General features: G+C 43.9%; 1 protein-coding gene across 1 annotated transcript in view; it reads left to right on the top strand.

Moving 5' to 3' along the window:
- DOCK2 (dedicator of cytokinesis 2) overlaps positions 1-23,125 on the top strand; it is a 385,217-nt gene that overhangs the window by 286,639 nt on the left and 75,453 nt on the right. The window contains exons 26-28 of the mRNA XM_059917659.1: positions 910-1,008; positions 3,561-3,655; positions 14,817-14,895. Of these exons, the coding sequence (XP_059773642.1) occupies positions 910-1,008; positions 3,561-3,655; positions 14,817-14,895 (273 nt within the window). The remainder of the gene's footprint in view (positions 1-909; positions 1,009-3,560; positions 3,656-14,816; positions 14,896-23,125) is intronic.

Here is a 23,125-nt window from a genome sequence, read left to right on the forward strand (position 1 = left end):
CTGGTACAGACTTATAAAATCTGGGAGAGAAGAAGCAGAAGAGGGTGTGGTGATGTGTTCTGGTGCATGAAAGGGTGTGGTTCTTTCTCCTCTGATCCGGTGGATCCTTTCAGACCCACTTCCTCTCCACGTCCTCGCGTTGATTTCCCTCTTGTCTGAATCCCTCTGGCACTTGATCTGCTTCGCTGATCAAAGTCTTGTACTTTTTTCCTCATGGTTGTTAATCTTGCTTTCCCAACTAGATCATGAACTCCTGAGAGCAAGGACTACCTCTTCTCATTTCTTTTATCGTCCATGGCCCTTAGCAAGTACTTGTCCCCTGCAGCTGCTGGCTTCTCACTGACTGATTCATGGTCCAACAATTGATGCTCTTGTAGGGAACTTCAGTGTGTTCAGGGCACCATGGGAGCCATTTGATCCTTCTGATACACCTCTCAGGGTGGATACAGATGGATTATTGTCCCACTTTACAGATGGAACAGTTGGAGATTAGACATGTAAAATTATTTACCAGAAAATCACACTGTGTCCAGAATCTTGATACAGGCTGGATCTCCTGACATTAATACAGTGCTCTTTTCCCAATGTACAAGCAGCTGGAGAGGTAATGAATAGGGCCTTTATTGTCTATATCTGGCGCTTGTATTATAGTCCTAGTCATGTAATAGGTGTTCAGTAAATGCTTTTTGGATGAATGAGCTGATGAATGAGCCATAAGGAGACATTTACTCTTAGGGAAATTTCACATGCTCATCTGCTAAGGAGAAATTCTCCATCCCTGGGGAACCTTTTTATACTCACCTGGGAGGATAGAGAGGTGTTTTCCGGTCTGAAGTCAAGTAATTGAAGAAGATGAATCTCATGGTCCTCTCTCCACTGTTTCATGGCATTTTTCTTTATTTCTTGCAGAGTCACTTTGTGGCATGTATGACAGCCATCTTAAACCAGATGGGTGACCAGCACTATTCCTTCTATATTGAGACATTCCAGACCAGCTCTGAACTTGTGGTGAGTCTATAGGATGCTCTGGGGCAGTGTTGGGGAGACGCGTTACACAAAAGATTCTTGAGAGTTTAGGGCACGAAGGTCTTCCTGTGCACCTGGAGTATGTGTGGGTCTAAGTTTGCAGGCATGTTTGTGTGAGTCCCTGTTTCTCACTCCCATTTAGGCTTGTAAATATCACTTCTGGGACACATCTTCTGTCCATGTCATACATGAGCCCTGAGTGCCTAGTCTACATATGCCTTAAAACCAGTATTTGTTGATGAGTCATGGACATTTTGAGGCTTAAGAGCATGAGTGTTGGAGTCACACAGTCTTGGGTTTGAATCCAGGGTTTGTCACCCGCTAGCTGAGGAAGTTAACTTTAACATTTCTTAAGCCTCCGTTTACCCATCTGTAAAGTAGGGATCATATCATTTATGTCACAGGGCTGTGAAGGGATTAAATGAGAGCACAATAGCTCTCACACTGTAAGAGTCCACTAAAAGTTAGCTATTATTACCTTATAATAACGAATGCATAGAGAAAGTTGGCCTCTGAGCCCCTTTCTTCTTCTAACCTCTCAGGGCTCGTTTGCTAGGACTGTCTGCCTGCGGCGGGTGGCCTGTGGGCCCGTACCTCTGCAGCAGATGATATCATCAACATAAAGCCCAGCCCGGGCTGTCCCAGGGTGTAGTCGTCCCTTTGCCCTCAGTATGGTCAGCTTTGTCATTGTCTCCTTACTATTGCCAGATTCAGGGGTTCTGCTACCAGGGGCTCACTTTTAACTCTCCTTGAAGGAAGCAAGGGCACCAGAATTGGACCAACCTCAGAGAGTAGCCCACAAAAAGAATCAATAGGAAGCCAGTGTCCTGCCCCTTCATCCATTTAGCTTTGAGAAGGTCTCCTAACTGGAGTAGGATTGGCAAGAAATGGAACCTCTTTCCGGATATACAAAAAAATGAAACAAAAGGAAAGCTAAACAGCCCAAGATTTCTCCCCCTCAAGTTCTCTATGTTATGTGACATGGAAATAGAAAGATTGGATTCCTAATTTTTGGTCCTCAGTGGAAGGAAGGGTGGGAAGGATGGTAGGAAAGGGAATTGTTATGTATTAAATTTTACACTTCTTATGTAATCCTCCAACAGTATGGCATAGGTGTTAGTAGTCACATTTTACAAGTCTGCAAGCTGCTTGCTCAAGACCACACAACAGTATGTGGCAGAGAGAGGATGTGAACCTCTGCTCCAGCCCTTACACCGTGCTGCATCTTCTCATTCAGAAGCCAGGCTTTCCATCTGTGGGGCAGAGGTCTTCTCCATTCCCACAGGAAGGGAGTGTGCCTGTGACGATATCCACACCTCCCCAGGTGACATCAAGGATGAACGATTATACTCACCATCGTCATCCTCGAGCACTTAGTGAACACTTACAGTGGGCCAGACTCTGTGTGGAGCATCTCATAGACAGTGTGCACTTAATCAACCCTTTGAGGTAGATGTTATCCCCATTCTGCTAATGTGGAAACTGGGACTTAAAGCATTGAGGTAATTTTCCCTAGAAGCAATGATTGCTAGAAAGGAACCAATCTCATTTCCAGAATTTTGCAGTTTAGCTTAAAGCAGTGATTTTCAAATTATATTTCTCCTAGCCTCACTATCTTCTACCATAAACACACACACACACACACACACACACACACACACACACAGGCATGCATGCATGCACACACACTTCAACCAGAGCTGTTTTCTACTTTTATCTATTTTATGTGTTAGGTTCCAGGTAAGATTTTCTCTGAACAAAGAATTCTGCTATTAAAATAATCTGAAAACCACTGGCTTAAGGAAAGAACTCTGAACAGGTTTCCTATGGATTTTAATTTTACCTTAAGCAAACAGGCTGGATGCCTTCATTTCCTGTAACAGGAGGATGCCAGTGGTTCTGGTCTTTGCTATCTAGATTTGTCTTGAATTTGTGTTCTCCAAAGGTAGAGAACAAGTTTGATCCACTGACAAATCTGATGGGGCTTGTTGAGGTCCACTTTGAACCTCTTCAAAGGAGAAGGAGAGAATCCCTGTCATGTTTCCTCTAAGCTGCTTGTTCACGTGCCTATGACATATGAATTAGCTGTGTTTACAGTACAGTAATTAGATGTTCATTTTAATAATAGTTTGTTTGCTCAATGGCCTGAGATGCATTCATATAGTGTAGATCATTTCCTCCTCAAATACATATTTGGAAAGATGATTATAAAATTGCCACATCAATGAATGCATTTACTTCTTTACTCCCAAAGACAGAATTAATAGTGCTTTATTTTGAGAGTGTTTTCACATTCCATATTCATGTTCCATTTATATTTGTGAAACAGTCTCCCGGTAACAAATCGTAAGATTTCATTAAAAAATCCACTCTATTGGTTTCATTGGATTTACTTAACAAAAGGCTGTACCCCTTCCCTTTCTGCACCTCCAAAAAATAATAAAGGAAAAATTTGAACAGCCAACAAGATCGGGGCCCTTCCAGTCATTTCCTATAAAGCAAAATGACAGGTGTGTTTTGCTTTACTATTGCAGGACTTCTTGATGGAGACATTCATCATGTTCAAGGACCTCATTGGGAAAAATGTGTATCCTGTAGACTGGATGGCCATGAGTATGGTTCAGAACAGGTGAGCTGCCGCCTGCTTCCAAACAGCCCCGTCATCTCAGCACTCACTTTCCAGTGCACTGGTAGAGACAGAAAGTGGGGATAGTTTCTCCCTGGTGAAAATAAGTCGAAGTGCCACAGACCCTTTCTTTCTACATTTAACCCCCAGGGAATTGCTCACCAATCTTGAGCTATTTATTTATTTACTATTATTTATTCCTTTTTATATACTGAACTGGCTACTCCCTACCTTCTCCATTCTTCAAATATTAGTTAAAATGTACTTTGTCTATGAAGCCTTCCCTAAACTCTTGAGACAGGAGAGCTTAAGGTCAGTCTTATTAAAATTGTATTATTTTAAATTTATTCAAAACAATAAAATATATTCTGTGACACGCAGTAGAATAAGTTTAGGCGGCACTGGATTACACAGCTTTGAACAGCTTTCTGTGCTGCAGGACTTCCCAGAGCCTTTAGTATGCTAATGGGATGCTCTAAGAGAAAGATTTAGGATACAGCATTTCACAGATTTACTTGCCCATTGAAACATTTGGTGTGAATATATTTATGTCTCCGTGTGTATATATAATACTTATTAGCATCTCATAGAATACCAGAGTAACCCAAGTATAGCTCAGATCCCACATGGCCCAGTACCACAATAGATAAGAGTAACTGTGAGCAATTTCAGTCTTTAATGCTTTCTCTCAAATCATGTCATTTCGTCAAAATGAAGTTCAAGTCATAACACTCAGCAATATTATCTAATATTCCCTTTCTCCATTCTTCTGTCTCTCTCAGTATCTCTCCTATCCTGTGGTTTACCCAAGTCTCTCTCAGAACCTTGTCCTCAATTCCTGTCCACAAACTCCTTTAAAACTGGGGTCTTCTAGGCTCCTTTCTTTCCTTTCTCTCTCACTTTCCTTTGGCTTCTTATATTTGTTTTAGGTCCTTCCCATGGAAACCCCTTCACTCTACACTGGCTGGAAGTTTTCTCTCTCTCTACCTATTGTCCTTGTTTTGTATCACAAGAGCCAAGAATTGACTGGCAAAGGCAGAAATATCCTGAGAGGGTAGAAGAAGAGGAGAAGTTGAAGAGGCAAAGGCGGGATCCTCTTTAGTGGGAGGCAAAGAGGGAAAACTATAAACATTAATAAGTTTGTCATTGGATACAGTCTGGGAATTTCTATCTCATGTATGCCTAGGATCTTACTCTAGTCCCAGATGGCCTCCATCCCTTACTCTTCTGTCCTCTGAAAAGCTGCTCTTCCACTACTTAGATACGTAAGTGCCTAGCCAAGTGACTTTACAGACACACTTGCTCTTGGGGCCAGCTTTAGGGGCTGGTAAAGGGGAGGAGAGGTTTGTCAAGGCAGAAAGAGATAGCTATCTGTGCATTGTTGCTTATGGTGGGAGGTGGATAATCAGCACAGCAACAAAAATGTAAGAATTCTTAGCTTGGGCTTACATTGCCCTGATTCTCCCTGTTCACATCACTCAGGTGGGAGGCTGGTTTAAAGCGTTGGTGGGAATTAGGCCAGGCCACGTTATAGATGAGAGGCAGGTATCTCCCTAGCCCTTCTGTCAGGACCAGCTTCCTGAGTATGCAACCTGTGTAGTTGTATAGGACCTTGCACTCTGAAGGGTCCTGCTGTCACCATCTTGAATTCTTAATAATTTTTGGACTAGGAGACTTGCATTTTCACTGTGCACTGAGCTCAACAAATTATGTAGTTGGTTGTACCTCACATCAATGTCCAGTCACCTGTGTTTGGAAGAAGCCAGCTCCCAAACTGCGTGCGAATCCCTTCACTGTTTGCCAGCTGGTCAGTAATGTCTTGGGGTTTTGCCAAATTACATGAAGCACCCAGGTGAGTCATCTTCGACTCACCCTACATTTCAGATACACTCAACTACTCACTGTTGCCTACTGTTTCATACTTATCGTGACTTTGCATAAACTATGACTCTCCTCCTTTCTAGACCAAACTCAACATGAAAGCATCTTTCAAATTCTTGTCCATGTAATTTCTTCTTTGTGGATCCTTCTAGGACTCCTTTATGGTAGGAGAATGTGTTCCCTCCTCTTTGTTTACATACACACCCATATTATAACACTTACCCCACTGTACTATAATTATCTCTTTATATGACTATTTCTGCTGCTAGAGAATGGGCTTCCTGAAGGCAAGCACTATGTCCAATTTATCTCTGTGTTTCTAACTCCTGGCACAGAACCTGACATTCATAAACATGTGTAATGAACTCTGTGTATCCAATGGGTACTTATTTTTTAAAGTTTTTAAAAATATTTTAATTTTATTGGAGTATAGTTGATTTACAATGTTGTGTTAGTTTCAGGTGTACAGCAAAGTGATTCAGTTATACATATATATATATATTCATTCTTTTTTAGATTCTTTTCTCATATAGGTTATCACAGAATATTGAATAGAGTTCCCTGTGCTATACAGTAGGTCTTTGTTGGTTATCTATCTTATATATTGTAGTGTGTGTGTTTGTTCATCTCAAGCTCCTGATTTAGCCCTACCCCCTACTTTTCCCCTGTGGTAATGATGGGTACTTATTGATTAGGATTTTTTTTTTAAGAAATTCAATTCAAATTTGCCTAAACAGAAAGAGAATGTATTGGCTCAGACAACTGAAAGAGCCCAGAGTTATGGCTGCAGGCATGGACGTATCTAGGTGCTCAAACAGTGTTGTAGGGAATCTATATCTCTACCTCTGCCCTTTCCTCTTTTGGCTTCATTCTTAGGCAGATGCTCTCTTTGCAGTGGAAAACTGGCTATAGAAGTTCCAGAAATATGTCTTGTTGGATTAGCAGCCCCAGTAGAAAGAAAAAGCCTCTTCTTCAATAGGTACAGCAAAATTTCCCAGTCTAATCTTGAGCTACCCATCCATAACCTCTGTGGCCAGGAGAATGAAATACGCTATTTCATCAGGCTTGGGTCATATGACCCACCTTTGGAACTGGGGAGGCTGTGGTTAGCTCTACCCAAACCACAAAGTCTGGGAGCAAAGGGGGAGGCTGGGGGAGTAATTCTTCAAAGGAAAATCTGAGAGTTATTACAAGAAGGAGAAATGGATGATGGGCAGGCAAATAAATGCACAGACATCTACTACTGATACAGGGTCAGGAGGATGGAAGCCCAGAGAGGCTGGAGCCCTGATCAGGGCAACACCCCCTTCTGAGCTGCCAACAGTCATCCTGGAGGAAATATGTAGAAGTGCTTTGAAGGACTGTCCCTACCTGAAATCCCACAGACTTTAGTCTTTTTGGGGGGGACCGGCCCCTAGAGATGATGTAATAATCCTTGTTTCTTTATACCTACAAAATCAGAATATAATTTTCTAAGGGACCTAAGAAAATGGAATTGTCTCCTAAATAGAAACATTTGTATCTCTAAAGGATCTGCTGAGTACTTAAGTCTCTACATTTGAAATAAGTTAGACTCAGAAACACAGCCTGGGTTTCAGACTTCTTAGTTCTGCCACCTTCTCTTTCTTGGGAAGTCATTTAACCTCTTGGAACCTCGGTTTTCTGACTGCAAATTAGGGATAATTATATCCATTTCGTGGTATTTTTTTGTGAGGATAGAATGAGTTACTCCTTAGCACAGTGCTGGTACCTGGGAGGAACTCAGTGAATGGGAGCATTGCAGACAACAAATGTAGCCTTGGAGTAGAGAAGCATGTGCCTAGTGTCGACCAGAAAAGATGACTGTTTTTCTCCCTGCAGGCATATAGCTTAGGTTGTAGACTTCCTTCATCTTCTGGCCACAGTGATCCCTTCCATTTACAGAGCACCTGAAATTTTTTTCACGATTGTTGCATCTTGTGTGGTGTTATGATAGCTAACATGTATTACGCACCTAGATCCACCCCTATTGTAAATACTTTACATGTATTCGCTCATTTAATCTTTGCAACAACTTTATGATGTAGAACTGTTATAATCCACATTTTATACCTGAGGAAACTGAAGCACAGAATAGGTGAATAACTTACTCAGTGTTGTATTACTAGCAAAAGAACAGAGAAGTCAGGCAGTCAGAGCCCATGTTCTTCATCTCTACTGCTTCATCCTGTAAAATAGTGAGGCTTGTATTATTAAGTGCATTGTAAGGATGTGCAAACTGCATACTTATTGGCTCAGATAACTTAAAGAGGCCCAAAGAGGTAACTTGCACAAGGTCACGCAGCTAGTTAATGAAAGATTTCAACATAAATTGGACAAACGGAACATACACCATGGTTGAGCCCAGATCACTATTCCCCAGAATGTCATTTTCTCTTCTCTAAAAATATGCATCCTAAGCTCCATTCATTCACATGGACAAGGTGAACTTCATATGTTGGTTAGTCTGTATGTTACAACATCTTTCTTCCTTTCTTTTCTTTCCTCCTTTTCTTCCTTCCTTCTTTCCTTCCTTCCTCCCTTCCCTCCCTGTTACTTACATTTTTATGATTTTCTGTTTCTATAATTTCCCTATTATTGCTTGTTATTTGTGCACGTATGTATGTTTGTATTAGTCATATATAATTTATCTGTCTGCTTGTTGGAGGAGGGAATGGAGTTTTGCAGATTTGAATGTCTCCTCAGCTGTGTACTGTTTGTGTATGCAAACGTGGTGACATGTCTCCTGCAAGAAATACCTCCTGTTAGAGCCTTCTTCTTATTGGTAAGATGCAACATTCAGTAAGATCTGATGTACGCGACATGGTTAATTTTTAAATGATCAAGTTCTTTGTAATATTGTAAATGAACAAAATATGCCTAGGAACCTCTTTTCCCCTCCTCCGTCTGCACCTCAATCTGGAAATTCAACATTTTGGGCAGGGGGCAAGTGGTGGCCGTTGGGGATTTATACGCATCCCTAAAGCTTCTCTAAATGGAATCAATCAACACATACATATTGAGTGTCCCGGACATCCAGAGCCCATCTACGCCATGGCCCCAGAAGGCAGGGTGCTTACAGTCTTGTTGGTGAGACAGTAAATACGCCCATGGAAATATGAGCAAGCGCTGCAGAACTGTAGTGAGTTCAGAGCACAGAGTTCAGAGCACAGAGAAGTTAGGATTTATGACTGCCTAGGTTCGAACCATCTTATAGTTACGTTACCTCTGGTAAAGTTACGTAACCACTCTGGACTCCGTTTTTCTCGCTGTAAAATGGGGTACTAATAAGACCTATCACAAAGGATTTTTGTGAGGATCAAAATGAAATAATATGCATAAAGTAGTTAGAATAGTGTTTAGCAAGCATTTCACAAATGTGAGCTGTTATTTTGTTCTCACATTCCTATGATCTGGGAATATCCAATATATTTCACAGAAGAGGCACATCTGGGCTGGATCTTGTCTACCTTACTGGTGACATATTGCAAGGTCTAATATTGTCTCCAGCACGCACTAGGCACATAGTAGGGTCACAATAGTTGACCCTGGGAAGTTGAGCAGGGCAGCGCTCAGCAATCTGCTGGCGGCTCCATCAGTGCGCTGACAATCGTTGACACCCGCTTCCCCTTTCTCCTACCTACATTAATTTGTGCTGCCTACTTCCTTTCTGTAGACCTCATCTCCTCCAAAACGTATCATCCAGAAGAAGGCCTCTCCATGGGTTTTATAGCCAGCAGGGCACATCTAATCCTGATGTCCAGCTGGCCACGGGATTCCAGTCCCAGGAGTCTGCTGCACCCCTAACTAGAATCCAGAATCACTCGAGAAGGGTCAGGGGCACTTGGGGTGGGCCGTGCCCTGACCCTGAGCTGGAATCCTCTGATACACTCTAGCCTCTCGGTGCGTGGAGCCCTTGTGTGTTGTGAGGGAAGCTGCTTAAAGGCTCTGGGAGAATGGCTTTGTCACTGCTTCTAGGGGAGGAATAAGGACTCCCTTCTTCCGGCCACCTCTTTTATCTCCATCTTCACGTTTTGACCAGTAGAATCAAGTACATCCCATGAATCACAGCCCAAAGGGGAATGGGATTCAGGGAGGCCCTCTCTCTACCTTCGGCATTCTCACTGGAAAGGGCATGTCCACCTCCAGTTCCCTCTTTCATTCACATCATACAACCTGTGGGCATGGGTTGGTTGTCACACTGGAGTGTTCTCAGCTTCGGGTCCTCCTGCCTCAGAGCTACAAGGTGGCTGGGCAGTTAAGGATAATGATAACCACACAAGTGACACTTATTAAGGACTCCTGTGTACTAAGGCCCTGGGCCACCAGCTTCATTCACTGCATCTCATTTCATCTTCACACATGGCTCGTCATACCGATAGGGCAGCTGAGAGTACCAGAGGCAAAGCAACAAGCTCAAGACCGCAGCAAGGAAGAGTAGCAGAGTGGGAATGTGCCCCCACGCAGGCTTGCTCTAGCTCCTGCAGGAGTCTGTGTGCACCTTCCATTACTGCATCCAATCCAAGGACTGATGCATATGGAGCATAGGTCTATTCAGGACACGAACATAGGAACTCTCAGTTGCCTCCAGTAATGAGGATTTGTTCTGTTACATGAAGAGAGGTAGGAAGCTGGGAACCTGGTCCAGTGGCTGCAGTGAGCTTCATGTGGAGCAGTTTTCAGGATACCAACCTCAGGTATCCTCGGGTACCAAGCTCCCTTTCTGCCAGCTTCTTCCTACTCACGGCAGCTGACTTCTCTTGCAATATGGCTTTTGCTTCCTCACAGAATTATCTGCTTGTGGCTTCTACTCAGGACAGGGTTCGTTGCATTCTCCCTGGTTGTCCTCCTTTTGAACTGTCTAAAAGGGTTTGATTTACTACTATCCAGGCTTGGGTGCCCCCACTGGTACCCATGTGATTACCCATTGGCTTCTAGTCAGCCCATGGAAGACTGCCTGAGTCAAGTGTTGGTTCTGGGCCCTGTCAGCTGTGGGCAGGGCAGCAGGGTAATGGGGACTAAGTGGGAAGGGGCTCTGTGCCTTGTGGGCATGAGTAGGAGCATGCCCAGTGCCAAAGCACCATGCAGGCTGGCCTTCAGGGGAGCTAGTATATCTTTCTGGTTAATTGCAAAGGCTTTAAAGAAAGACAGACCTGAGATTGGGTGGACTCTGCTGCTTATTAGCTGTGTGAATGTGGGGACATTTTTTGATCTTTCCAGTGCTCAGTTTCCTCTTCTGTTAAATGGGTGCAACAGTAACACCTACTTCAGTTTGTAGGATTAAATGAAACAAAGTCTGTAGAGCACTTGGCACAGGTTATATGCACGAAAACATGAGACTCCCATCATTGTCATTATTAACAAGGTGAGCTCACAGCTTGGGTTGAACAGAATTACAGAGATTTCTTTGTGAACAGAATAGCATGGTGGTTAAATACCAAGGTTCTGAAGGCAGCATAACTTTGTTTAAATCCTGGTTCCACATGTGTTGGCTGGGTTCTTGGGAAAGTTACCTAAACTCACATCTCTAAAAGGCAAACAATATCTAACTCGGAGAGTTAATGTGAGAATTTAAAAAGGTGGGAAAAAAACACGGAAGAAATCCATACAAAGTACTTAGCGCAGAGCCTGGCACATCGTTGGTAACCATGACTGTGGTTATTATTAATTTTTTTAGAGGCTGCTAAGCATCACGCATGAAATGCAGGAAATGTTAGGTTGATATTTGATCATGAACTTTGTTTTCAACACTTCAAGTTCATTTTTGAAAGTAACAGAAAAAGTTGAGTGTGTTTTCATTCTAACCCACTTCAACATATTAATGCTTAGGCTTTAAGTACAGTTATTTTTTTTAAAGAATACACAAGACATACTTTTCCAAACCCATACGTGGGAAACCAAAGTTAAGTGATACTCTGATTTCCGGAGGGTGGCTGCAGAAGAATCCAGAGACAGGGAGGAGCCTTGATTTACTTCAGCGCCTATCTGCCACCAGTCCCCCCATCAGCACAGGGGGCTAATCATTCCTGGTTACTGGGCTGGCCTTTGTGAGCCAGAGGCAGGTTTAGGTTGACAATCAAAATAATAACTGTTATGCAAACTACTGAGAATGTGTAAAACCCCTCATTCTGGTATCATATTAGACTGTCTGAGATGTTTATACGTAATTTGACAGCCACTCAATGCATTTCCATCTGGGGAATCCGATACTAGTCTTTAAGAAGAAAATATAGATGTTTTTTCGAAGACATATTAGCAAATGACAGAATAACAAAGCCAAAGAAATCTCACCTTGTGGCAGCCTGATGGGGTGGAGGGTTTTGTGGGATTTGTATTTCCTGTCTTTACATGGTCCTGCTGGCTGCAACTTGTCCTCTGACTGTCCATTTTGCTGTCGGTACCTGCCTTTGGAAGAAGAATGAAGCAACCCAAAGGGGTCTGGGCGGCCATAGCTACCATGTTACTATTGTCACCATGTGGCAGGCGCTGTGCTCAGCACTTACCATACATTTGCCAGTACACCCTGCGCGGACCCTGTGAAAGGGGTTACATTGCTGCTGTTTCACAAAAACGGAAACTTAGGTGTCAGACACGATATTAACATGTCCCAAATCCACACAGCTGGGAAGTGGCAAAGCCAGAAATCACATCCAGTTTTGTGTGTGTGTGTGTGTGTGTGTGTGTGTGTGTGTGTGTGTGTACAAATCTTGTGATCCTGATAAGAGGATGCACTGCCTTCTCTGTTCAACAAATATTTATAGGTGAGGTTTTCAGAGGTGATGAAGAAGAGAGCCCAGTGCTACTGAAAATTAGTCCTTGGGCCACCTTTATCTATATGTCTTAGGTCTGTTTGCTACTTTACATTTAAACAAGGTTTTGTAACTTTCAAAGCTTTTTTATGTACGTTTTCTCTTTCTGGCTTCTAACAGATGGATGTTATACAAAGTCGAATAATGAAGTGCTGATCTTTAAAAAAAAAAACAAAAACAAAAACCAAATATTTAGTGTTTAATGAACATCTAGCCCAGCTTCCTAACAAGCAACGCCTGATGTAGCACGTGCTATAGTTGCCTTTCCCACACTCGTGGCCCACCCAAAATATACCTGCAGCTTCGGTGGACATTTTCCATGCATCCTGAGAGCTTCCTACTTCTTTCATTCTCTGGGCTTTATCTGGCTACAGGAGAGCTCTCAGCCCATCTGCAGGGCAGGCCAGAAGTGCTAGGGACTTAATGTCCGTAAGAGCAACTTTCAACCAGGGAGGGGCTGGTATTAATGGGTAAATAGCCCAGGACACTTCTGATGCTCAAGTATGTTCAATACAGTCTAAACTCAGAAGTTCCCATGCAGAATTGAGTCCCAGTTATTACCCAAAGCAATAACCTGCTGATAAACACTTCCTTTTACTGGCTTCCCACGGGTAGCCAAATAGACATTTTCCCTGGACCAGCCACTCAGTAGAGAAATTATTGATTGTCCACTGTTAATCAAAAATTATAGACAGTAGTACAGGGAAGATCTGGCCCCTCCCCTTTTAGATTTTACAAACACACACACACAGTGGAGACTTGGCCACAGTTGGGCATGTAGCAGTTTGGGAGGTGACTGCAAAAATCCAGGACAGAAATGATGGTGACTTGGTTCAGGTCAGTGGCAGTGAGTGACGAGAAGTAGTTGAATTTGGATATATTTTGAAAGTAATGCTAAGAGGTTTTGCTGACAGGTCAGGTGTAGGATGTGAGAGGAAGAGGAGAGTAGAGGATGCTAAGTCCCCCTACCCCTTGAGCAACTGGAAGAATGGAGTTGTTTTTAACTTAGATGGGAAGACGACAGAAAGAGGGCAGGTAATAGGAGTCAAGCTTTTGGCACGTATGCTTGAAATGCCTATTAGTCATCCAAGTGAAGGTATAGAGCAGAGAGCTGGAATGCAAGCTGGAGCTCGGGGGAAAGGCCGGCGATGAAGATATAAAATTTGGGAGTCAAAGGCATGTAGATTGGAGAGTAGATGAGATCATGGAGGGAGTCTCTGATTTCAAGGAAAGTACAGTCTAGTCAGAGGAGACAGTCATTACTGAGTCACACAAATAACTCATTCGCAGACCATGATGAAGTCTGGAAAGGCAGTTGCACTGACTGTCCTCTGGGGGCCTGAAAGATGCAGCAGACCCTGCCCTGAAACGATTAGAAGGAGGGAGCATTCTATACAAAGGAAGAATACAGCTATGAACTCAGAAAACAACCAAAAGCACAAAGTAATAGTGAGAAATGATCCTAGCAAAGAAGGTGGGGTCCAATCATGGAGAGCATTGATGGTCAAGAGAAAGAGTTTAGATTTCTCCTGTGGGCAGTGGGGAGCCACTGAGGCGGGTGATCGACAGGATTGGAACTGTTCCATAGGGCAACTCACTCTAGAGGTTGAAAGGGTGAGAGATAAGAGGCTGTAAGACCAGAGAGTAGGGAGGAAGGAGAGGAAGGGCTGGATGGGAAGACATTTAAGAAGAAACACAATTTGACAACAGGTAACAAAATGTTCAATACATGTAAGATTTGATCAGCATTACCATCTCGAGAAGAAGAGTGGAGAAGAGGTGTATATGGGAGGTACAAGGCACACATAGAAGAGTGATCACTGAAACACTGTTTATAACAGAAAATGCTGAGAAGCAACGTAAAGGTCCATCAGTAAAAGACTGATGCAATACACTGTGATACATCTATACAATAGAATGCTCTTCAGTGATTAAAAGGGATGATATATATCTGAATTCACTGGCTTGAAAGGAACACACAATTTATTGTTGAGTAAGAGGCTGTGAAACAGAATTTATCGTTTAACCCCATTTATCAAAATGCTATCTTTATAATATCGTTTGTGTATATACGTCTAGGGAGACCTTTGAAATTATGTTTGTCAAAATGTCAGTGATGGTTTTCCCCAGATGATAGGATTGCTGGTGTGTCGTTTGTTCTTTTATTTATTTGATTTGGGAGGAGGCTATTTTTCTATCTTCCTGCATGGCATGAATTTTCTGCCACAAGCTTGTAACAGTTTAAACAAGAGACAATACAGATTTTCTAAAGGAAGTCAAACAGACAGGACAGGGCAAACATGGCCCCAGGTCTACAATGAGAGCAGGTGTTAATGTGGGTCAATGAACCTCTTCCTTGGGTCTTTGGAACTAAAGGAACTTCAGTCTGAAGCATGGGGGAGGGGTGTCTGGGGTAGCGTGCTCAGATGGCCTGGTGACCTTCTCCCTTCTTCCAGGGTCTTCCTGAGAGCTATCAACAAGTTTGCAGAAACCATGAACCAGAAGTTCCTGGAAAACACGAACTTTGAGTTTCAGGTGAGTGTGAGGCGCCAGACTTGCCCTTGGAGTGCCCTGGCCGGGCTGCTCCAGCAATCTGGGCTAATTGCTCCACCAGACACATCCCAGAACACTCGGAAGCTATGCCTGTGTCTCTGGGTGTTTCCACAGAGCGGTGGTGGGGAGAGGGGAGGGAGGGAAGTACTCAGCGTTTGGAACCAGGCCCTTGATTAAATAGTCATCAACTGAGCAGCATATGCAAATGTGACCGTATGATGTATCTTGTGCTGAAGAGGAGACTTGCATTCATTCATTGTCAAAGTGGATGCCACCTTTTAAAAATGTATTACTTTTTTTTTTACTTTTTTATTCACTGGAGCCTAGAAAAGCAGCCATTCTCAGATACTGAAAGATAAAGCTCACTAGTACATTTCTGTGACTTTCTGATTCCTCCAGAAATCACTTTTAGTGCTCAGACAAGACCTGGGAACTCTGTGAGATTCAGGGGCCTCAAAGCATGCCCCTGGGGCAGACAGGGCGACACATCTGCTCAGGGCCCAGGCAGGAAGAACCAACTCTTCAAAGCCTTGTGGACAAGTTCAGGTTGCTACCTCTGGCTGGAGGTGTGAGAGAGGGGACCCTTAAAAGGGGATCCCCCCTCCAGGGAAGCCTCTGACCCCCAGGATCTCTCACAGCACAAGCTTAGGGAGTGGCCAGTAAGCTGGGGCGATGGCTTTTTCTGCCTGCTCGTCTGGGGTTTCAGTTCTTGTCTGGGCTCTGGCCTCTGACCAGCCGAGGAACCTCAGGCAAGGCCTGGACTGCATCCGTGCCTCAGCTGACTCATCTGTAAAATGCTCACAACACCTCCCCTCGCTACTTCGTAGGGTTTTTCCAGAACAGGAACGTACCAAGGCACTTGCTAGGGGAACTCACTTGTAAGGAAGGTCCCAACAGTTTCCCATCAAACACTTCCTCCTCCAAGAGGCCTCCCCTGCCTGGTTCCTCTCTGAAGGTCCCCTAACAACCCCATGGCCACTGTGTGTCACCACTTAGCCTGCTCTAGTCTCTTCATAGCACTCCATGCTATCTTTCTTATTTGCCTACATGCCCGTTCTCTTTCCTTTCTCTGGTAGAAGGTAAGCTTCGGGAGCGTGCAGACCTGTACTCACAGGGAGTCTATGCTGTGTTCCTGGCTCATAGTAGGTCTCCTTGGGGAGGTGATGCCTGGGCTGAGGTCTGTGAGATCCGCTCTGCTAGACAGCACCGGCCTATAAATACTTAATAAATGTTATCTTTGAAGAAGATTCTCTCCCACTACCTTGCATTTAAATCAGGCAACTGAACTATAATGATAATGATGATGAAAAGAATAGTTGCCATTTTCTGACAGCATTGTGCGTGCAGATCTCACAAGAAGCACTTTAGGCGTTATCTTTCTCAGTCCTTATTACAACTACCCTACAAGGTAGTTACCATGACTTATTATTTTCTCTACTGGAGGGCTGTGGACACTAAGACTCCCAGGCGATGAGCAGATAGCCTGAAGTCACACAGCGTGTCAGTGCAGAGGTGGGACGAAAGCACAGCAGGGGCTGGCACCAGAGCCTGCAGATCACCGCAGCCACATGCTAGAGATAGAGCTGCACCGCCACATTGGGTTGACTGCTTGGCAGGGTCTGCGTGAGAGTTATAAATCTTTGACACAGAAACAAAACATGTCACTTTGGCTGTTTGAATCAGGAGACGTGTTCGATCCCCTTCCAAATGTGGCCCAGGTGCCTGCAGGCTCTGGTTACGAGTACGATCAGGGGAGTTAATAAGGCCATTGCTTTTTTGGAGGGGCAGCTCGGAACAACACACCTAGGGGCCAGTGGCAAGGCAGTGTTTGGGCCATAAAACTGTTGACTGGTTTGTTCATCTCTTTCCGTGGACGTTGGTAATTATAGCCTCGGACCTGATTTCCTGACTCTGGCTCTCCTCCATGGTCTTAGGGGGGTACTTTCCAAGAGAAGCTCAGCTTTAGTCCTTCATGCCATTCTTTTAGGTTTTATCCAGTTTTCCTGAAAGAAAATCTGCATCTGAGAGTGGCCCAGAGAAGTGGGGGTTTCATACATGGAAGGTTTGAGCTCATGAGCTGTGTGGCTTTAGGCAAATTACTTCACCTCTCTGTGCCTCGGTTTCCTCAACATCAAATTATGACACTAATAGTAGCTACTTCACTGGATTGTTGAGAGGATTCAGTGAATTAATTCGTGTAAAATACCTAGAAGAATGCCAGGAACATGGTAGCTGGTTAATAAATGTTAGCTCATTATAATTACAATAATTATCATTTTGTTGTGATGATGATGACGGTGGTGGTTGTCCTAAATGTGTCAGGTCTGGGAACGCATATGTCAGTCCTCAGCAAACAGGACAGTAGGGAGGCATCTTTCTGGTCACCACAACACTGCCTAAGGCTCTCACACCCACAAGATTTGTAAAACGGGAAAGTGGCCAACATTACAAAATGAAATGTCTCTTTTTCGAATGAGACTTCCACATATATTTAGTGGGAAGCACTCAAGGACAGGATCATTCTCCAAACTTATCTTTGTTCTCCTACCTTCTCCTCACTTGTGTGAGAATGGATTTGTTCTCTGTACCCTGCCTGGAACACGCCTTGTTTTCTTCTTACGGTTTCATTAATTATGCATTTAATATCAGCAGGAACAGCATCCACCACTAAGCGCAGCTGGCCTTGCCAGCTGCTGCCCAGAGGAGGGACAGGTACAATGAGATTATCCCTAATATCTTTTCCAGAGCTGTGGTTTTATGATTCAAAGGGCAAAAAGCAAGAAGCTCTGTGGGTGCCATTCTGTAGGTGACAAGACCTGGGAATTAGAAAAATGATGTTTCCTGCTTGGGACTAAAAAAATTTGCATTCCCAGGCCCTATTCAAGATGCTGGGCCTTGAGATTCACATCTGTTTTCATGGTCAGGGAAGACCAAGAGAGGATTTCGAGTTTAACTCAGTGAGAATTTTTGTTTAAGAGCAATTCTCATGAGTCCAGGCTATTGCAACATGCCTTGAGAAATTCAGAAGCAAAACAGAACACTGCCCTGCCTTCAAGGATCTTGGGGTCTCAATAGCAGACTGTAAATCCATCTTCTAGCATCCAAGCTTTTGAGGAAGGTGACTAACCTTTATTAGGCGTCGACTTAGGGCATTTTGATCCTTATCATAACCCTGTTAGGTTGGGATATACCCATTTTACTGGTGAAGAAACTGAGCTTCAGAGAAGTGGTTGACGTTCCTGTTAAAGGCCATCTAACTATTAAGTGGGTCTTCTGGGATTCAACCACAGGCCTGTCTGCAATACCCAAGCTCTTTTCACTCTTCTGCACTGTCTCTTAGGAACAGGGTGCCTTTCGGATCTAGGAGACAGCTCTATGTAGCTCCAGAAACAGTCTGCCCTTGTTAGCTTTTGCTGGCTGTGGGACAGGGAGCTCTTCAATGACTGGCTGCAGAATTAGACTCTCCATGTTGGAAACTCTGATTGGTCCAGGAATCAGTGGTTGCGCTTCAGATGTGTTCTTTGGCTCCAAATAATTTTTTTCCATCTTAGGTGGCTGTCTGATTGCTACTAAGACTGTTCTCTCTACTTGGGAAGCTATAAGTGTCTCTGCCTTTGGTAATTCCAGCCTTAGTCTTTAGGCATTTCTGGATCAGCTTCTGGGCACCAGACCACCTTGGGATCATTTTTAAACCTGTACTGGAGACCCTGTGAAATGAAAAGCTTCCAGAATATTCCCAGCCATTGGTGGAGGAATGAGGGCAGGCTTGGTCTTTATAATGGGAAATGTAACCAGTGATGGCAAAATACATGAGAGAGGGAGCACAGACACAGAGGGAGCACTCATTGACGCCTTGAAGAGTCCCACAGCACTACCCACAGGGAGGTCATGGCAGGACGCCTCCACCAGGCAGGAAGATGGTCACATGCTTGGGGACAGCTTCTGCGGCCCTGCCTGCTTCAGCTTGAGGACCCTAGACAACCTCTGGACTGATGTTCCCAACCTGAATCTGTAGTTGGAAACCTTTACTCCCAGAGTCAATGGCATCTTCAGAATGGCCATGGCAACTGGGCCTTTGCACCACAGAGGTGGGTATGCTGACTGCATTTCAGCAACCCGGGGTGTTGGGTCCTTTTTTTTTAAAAATAAGAATTTGGGGTAAATAATAATTCAAGGCCATTGAGAAAGAAACTTATAGGATCAGACATTCTTGATGTCTCTGCTGTAAAGATATCTGATGAACCAGTGGAAAACTCGACCAACGACAAAGGCTAACAAGAACCAAGAAAGAAGAAGAAGAGCAATTTTAGCAGAAGAGCAGAGTGGTTAAAGAATGCAAGTTCTGGGGCTTCCCTGGTGGCGCAGTGGTTGAGAATCTGCCTGCCAATGCAGGGGACACGGGTTCGAGCCCTGGTCGGGGAAGATCCCACATGCCGCGGAGCGACTGGGCCCGTGAGCCACAATTGCTGAGCCTGCGCGTCTGGAGCCTGTGCTCCGCAACAAGAGAGGCCGCGACAGTGAGAGGCCCCGCGCACCGCGATGAAGAGTGGCCTCCACTTGCTGCAACTAGAGAAAGCCCTCGCACAGAAACGAAGACCCAACACAGCCAAAAATAAATAAATTAAAATAAATAAATTAAAAAAAAATAATGCCTCCAGTGACATACGAATGGTGCTTATCCTCACTGATAATTAGGAAATATAAATAAAATGAGAGTGAGATCATTTAAAAAAAAAAAAAAAAAAAGAATGCAAGTTCTGGAGACAGATACACTTGGATTCAAATGCCAGCTTCATCATTTTGTAACTGTGTGACCTTGGGCAAGTTATTCAACCTCTCTGGGCCTCAGTTCCCTGTTCTCTAAAATGGGGAGAATCATAATACCAATAGCATAGTTTCTGGGGAGGATTTAACAAGAACACATGTGGCATGCTGGGCTCATTAATGAACTCATTCAACAAATATTTCCTGAGTACATGTTGGGTTAGACATGATCCTAGCCACTGGATATACAACAGGGAATAAAAAAATGAGGTTCTTGCTTGCATGATGCTTATTACATCCAGTAGAGGAGACAGAAAATAAATTAGTTCTGCTTAAAATATGTCATGAATCCTGTGAACAGGGTGTAATGAGGGCAAATAATGGATGGATCTACTTTAGTCCAGGCGGGCTGGGAAGGCTTCCCCTGGAAGTGAGTTTTGAACTGAGATCAAAAGGCTGAGTAGGGGGGCGTCCCTGGTGGCGCAGTGGTTGAGAATCTGCCTGCCAATGCAGGGGACACGGGTTCGAGCCCTGGTCTGGGAAGATCCCACATGCCGTGGAGCAACTAGGCCCGTGAGCCACAATTACTGAGCCTGGGCGTCTGGAGCCTGTGCTCCGCAACAGGAGAGGCTGCGATAATGAGAGGCCCGCACACCGCGATGAAGAGTGGCCCCCACTTGCCGCAACTAGAGAAAGCCCTCACACAGAGACGAAGACCCAACACAGCCATAAATAAATAAAATAAATAAATTTTTTTAAAAAAAGGCTGGGGCTTCCCTGGTGGTGCAGTGGTTGAGAGTCCGCCTGCCAATGCAGGGGACACGGGTTCGAGCCCTGGTCTGGGAAGATCCCACATGCCGCGGAGCAGCTGGGCCCGTGAGCCACAACTACTGAGCCTGCGTGTCTGGAGCCTGTGCCCCGCAACGGGAGGGGCCGCGATAGTGAAAGGCCCGCGCACCGCGATGAAGAGTGGGCCCCACTTGCCGCAACTAGAGAAAGCCCTCGCACGAACCGAAGACCCAGCACAGCCAAAAATAAATAAATAAATAAATAAATAATAAAAGTAGCTTTAAAAAAATTAAAAAAAAAAAAAAGTCTGAGTAGGAGTTTACTAGGTAGCAATTTCCTCATTTTGTCCTTATAAGTACCCCCTTTAGATACTATCTAAAGTCTCAGAGAGGCAGGGTAACTTGCCCATGACAATGGAGCTTGTAATTGGATTGGAATTCTGGAAGGTAACCTGACAGTATCTATGAAAACAAACAACAAAGACAACACAAACAATAACAATATCTGCATAGACCCTGTGCCTTAGCAGTTCCACGTCTAGGAATGTATACTACATAACAGTCTCTCATGCATAAAGATATATAAACAAGAATGTTGATTACAGCACCAGTGCTAAAGAAGAAAAAAGTTGAAATCAAGCTAAATGTCTATAAATAGGAAATTGGTTACAATTAAAGTACATTCTTAGAGCAGAAGACCATGCAGCAATAAAAGAGAATGAAGCAGATCTGTATATGCTAATGTGGAAACATCTGCAAGAAATATTGATGAGAGAAAAAAGCAAAGTATAGCAGACTATTAAGAAAAGATGTCTATATATATGTTTGTTTATACACAAAAATTTTTGGAAGGATATCCAGGAAATTGTTAGCAACATTTTCTTCTGAGGAATTAGACTAGGGTCCAAGGTAGGATGGAAAATAACTTTTTATTATTTAATCTTTTCAGTCATTTAATTTTTTTTACTGTGTGCATATTACATTTATAATTTTTTGAGAGTTAATTAAAAATAGCTGAATTCTAATTACACCCACTAGCGGTATGACTGGGTGGGTGGTTAATTTATCTGGATCTCACTGTTTACGTCTGTGAAGTAATAGATTTGGACCAGATGACCCTGAAATTTATTCCAGCTTTAACCTTCTATTGTCCTACGATTTCAAAATATGAAATTCCCAATCAGAAATCACCTTACTTCTTCCCCAGGGAAAAGGAACCCGTGTGTTTTGCCAAAGATTCTGTGGCTTCTCTGAGCCATCCAGGCTGGGCTCTTAATAAAATGCCACCGGGCAGCTTGGGCCAGGGAGGAAAGAAAAATCTGGGATCTTTGGAAACAACTGGAGAATCTCTCTAACAAAATGGTGATCGATAAATAAATATTTTCTGGAGCACAGCTGTATTCGAGCCATTGTACTGAATTTATCATTAGGGATACAAATAAGTAGAAGCCAGAACCCTTGGTACTGGTGGAACTTACAATCTGAAAAGACAGGGCTTACAAATGCTCTACGACCAGCACTTATAACAATCCTTTATGGTAGTTACCATTATTTTTTCCATTTTACAAGTAAGAAAAATGAGGCTCAGAAAGGTCAAGTAACTAGCCAAAGACAGCTCAGCTAGTAAGAGAGAGACTGGTATCCATTCCCTAGTCTGTGAGACACTGATGCATGTGCTCTTAACCACTGGATGATCCTGTCACGGGAAGTGAGCAGAGCACAAGGTCAGGTGCGGAACGATGGACCCACGTCTGTGGTTGCACCTACTAAGTGCTCCTGAAATCCGGAAGGGCTGAGCAGACCTGATGTGCTCTGCCTTCTGGGAAGGCCTCATGAAGGAAGCGGATCTCGAGCTGGGCTTTAATGAAAGGATGGAAGTTAGATGCTGCAGGTGTGAAAGCCACTGTGAGCAGAGCCACGGAGGCCAAGATGCTTGTGTTCTATCTGTGAGTCTGAGCAGATCAGCCCCTCCCCCTCCCCTGGAAGAGGCAGTTTGCTGAGGGAGAAAACACTGGAAGTTGCCTGAAAAGCCAGGTTAGTTCATTTGGTTCTGATTCTTCAGGAGCAAGAGTCAAGGAAGGTGCAGGCAAGAAGTATCATGAGTGCCCAGCCATGTCTAGTTGTGGCCACTGCTCAGCTCTCAAACACTGGACAGAGCCACTGACCATGACGGCCTTCCCTCAGTTCCAAAGTTGGACCCACAGAGCCTCATGGGCAGAACTGGACAGGGGCTGTGGGTGAGATACTTAGGGGCACCATTTCTGATCCACTAAGAAGAAGAAGCACTGGATCTGTGGTCTCATGGTCCACGAAGATCTTCAAGGAGAGAAGTCAAAAGAAAATCAGGTGCACTCCTAAGTATATACCCAAGAGAACTGAAAATATACATCCACACAAAAACTCGTATGTAGATGTTCATAGCAGCATTATCCATAATAGCCAAAAGGTGGAAACAAACCAAATGTCCATCATGGATAAACAAAATGTGGTATATCCATATATATTTATACCCAGAATAGTATTCAGCAATAAACAGAAATGAAGTACTGACACCTGTGACAACGTGGATGAACCTTGAAAACGTCATGCTTAGTGAAAGGAGCCAGACACTAAAGAAAGGTCACGTATTTTCTGATTCCATTTCTATGAAATGTCAAATC

This window comes from Balaenoptera ricei, chromosome 3 (assembly GCF_028023285.1).
Source record: "Balaenoptera ricei isolate mBalRic1 chromosome 3, mBalRic1.hap2, whole genome shotgun sequence".
Classification (NCBI taxonomy): Eukaryota; Metazoa; Chordata; class Mammalia; order Artiodactyla; family Balaenopteridae; genus Balaenoptera; species Balaenoptera ricei.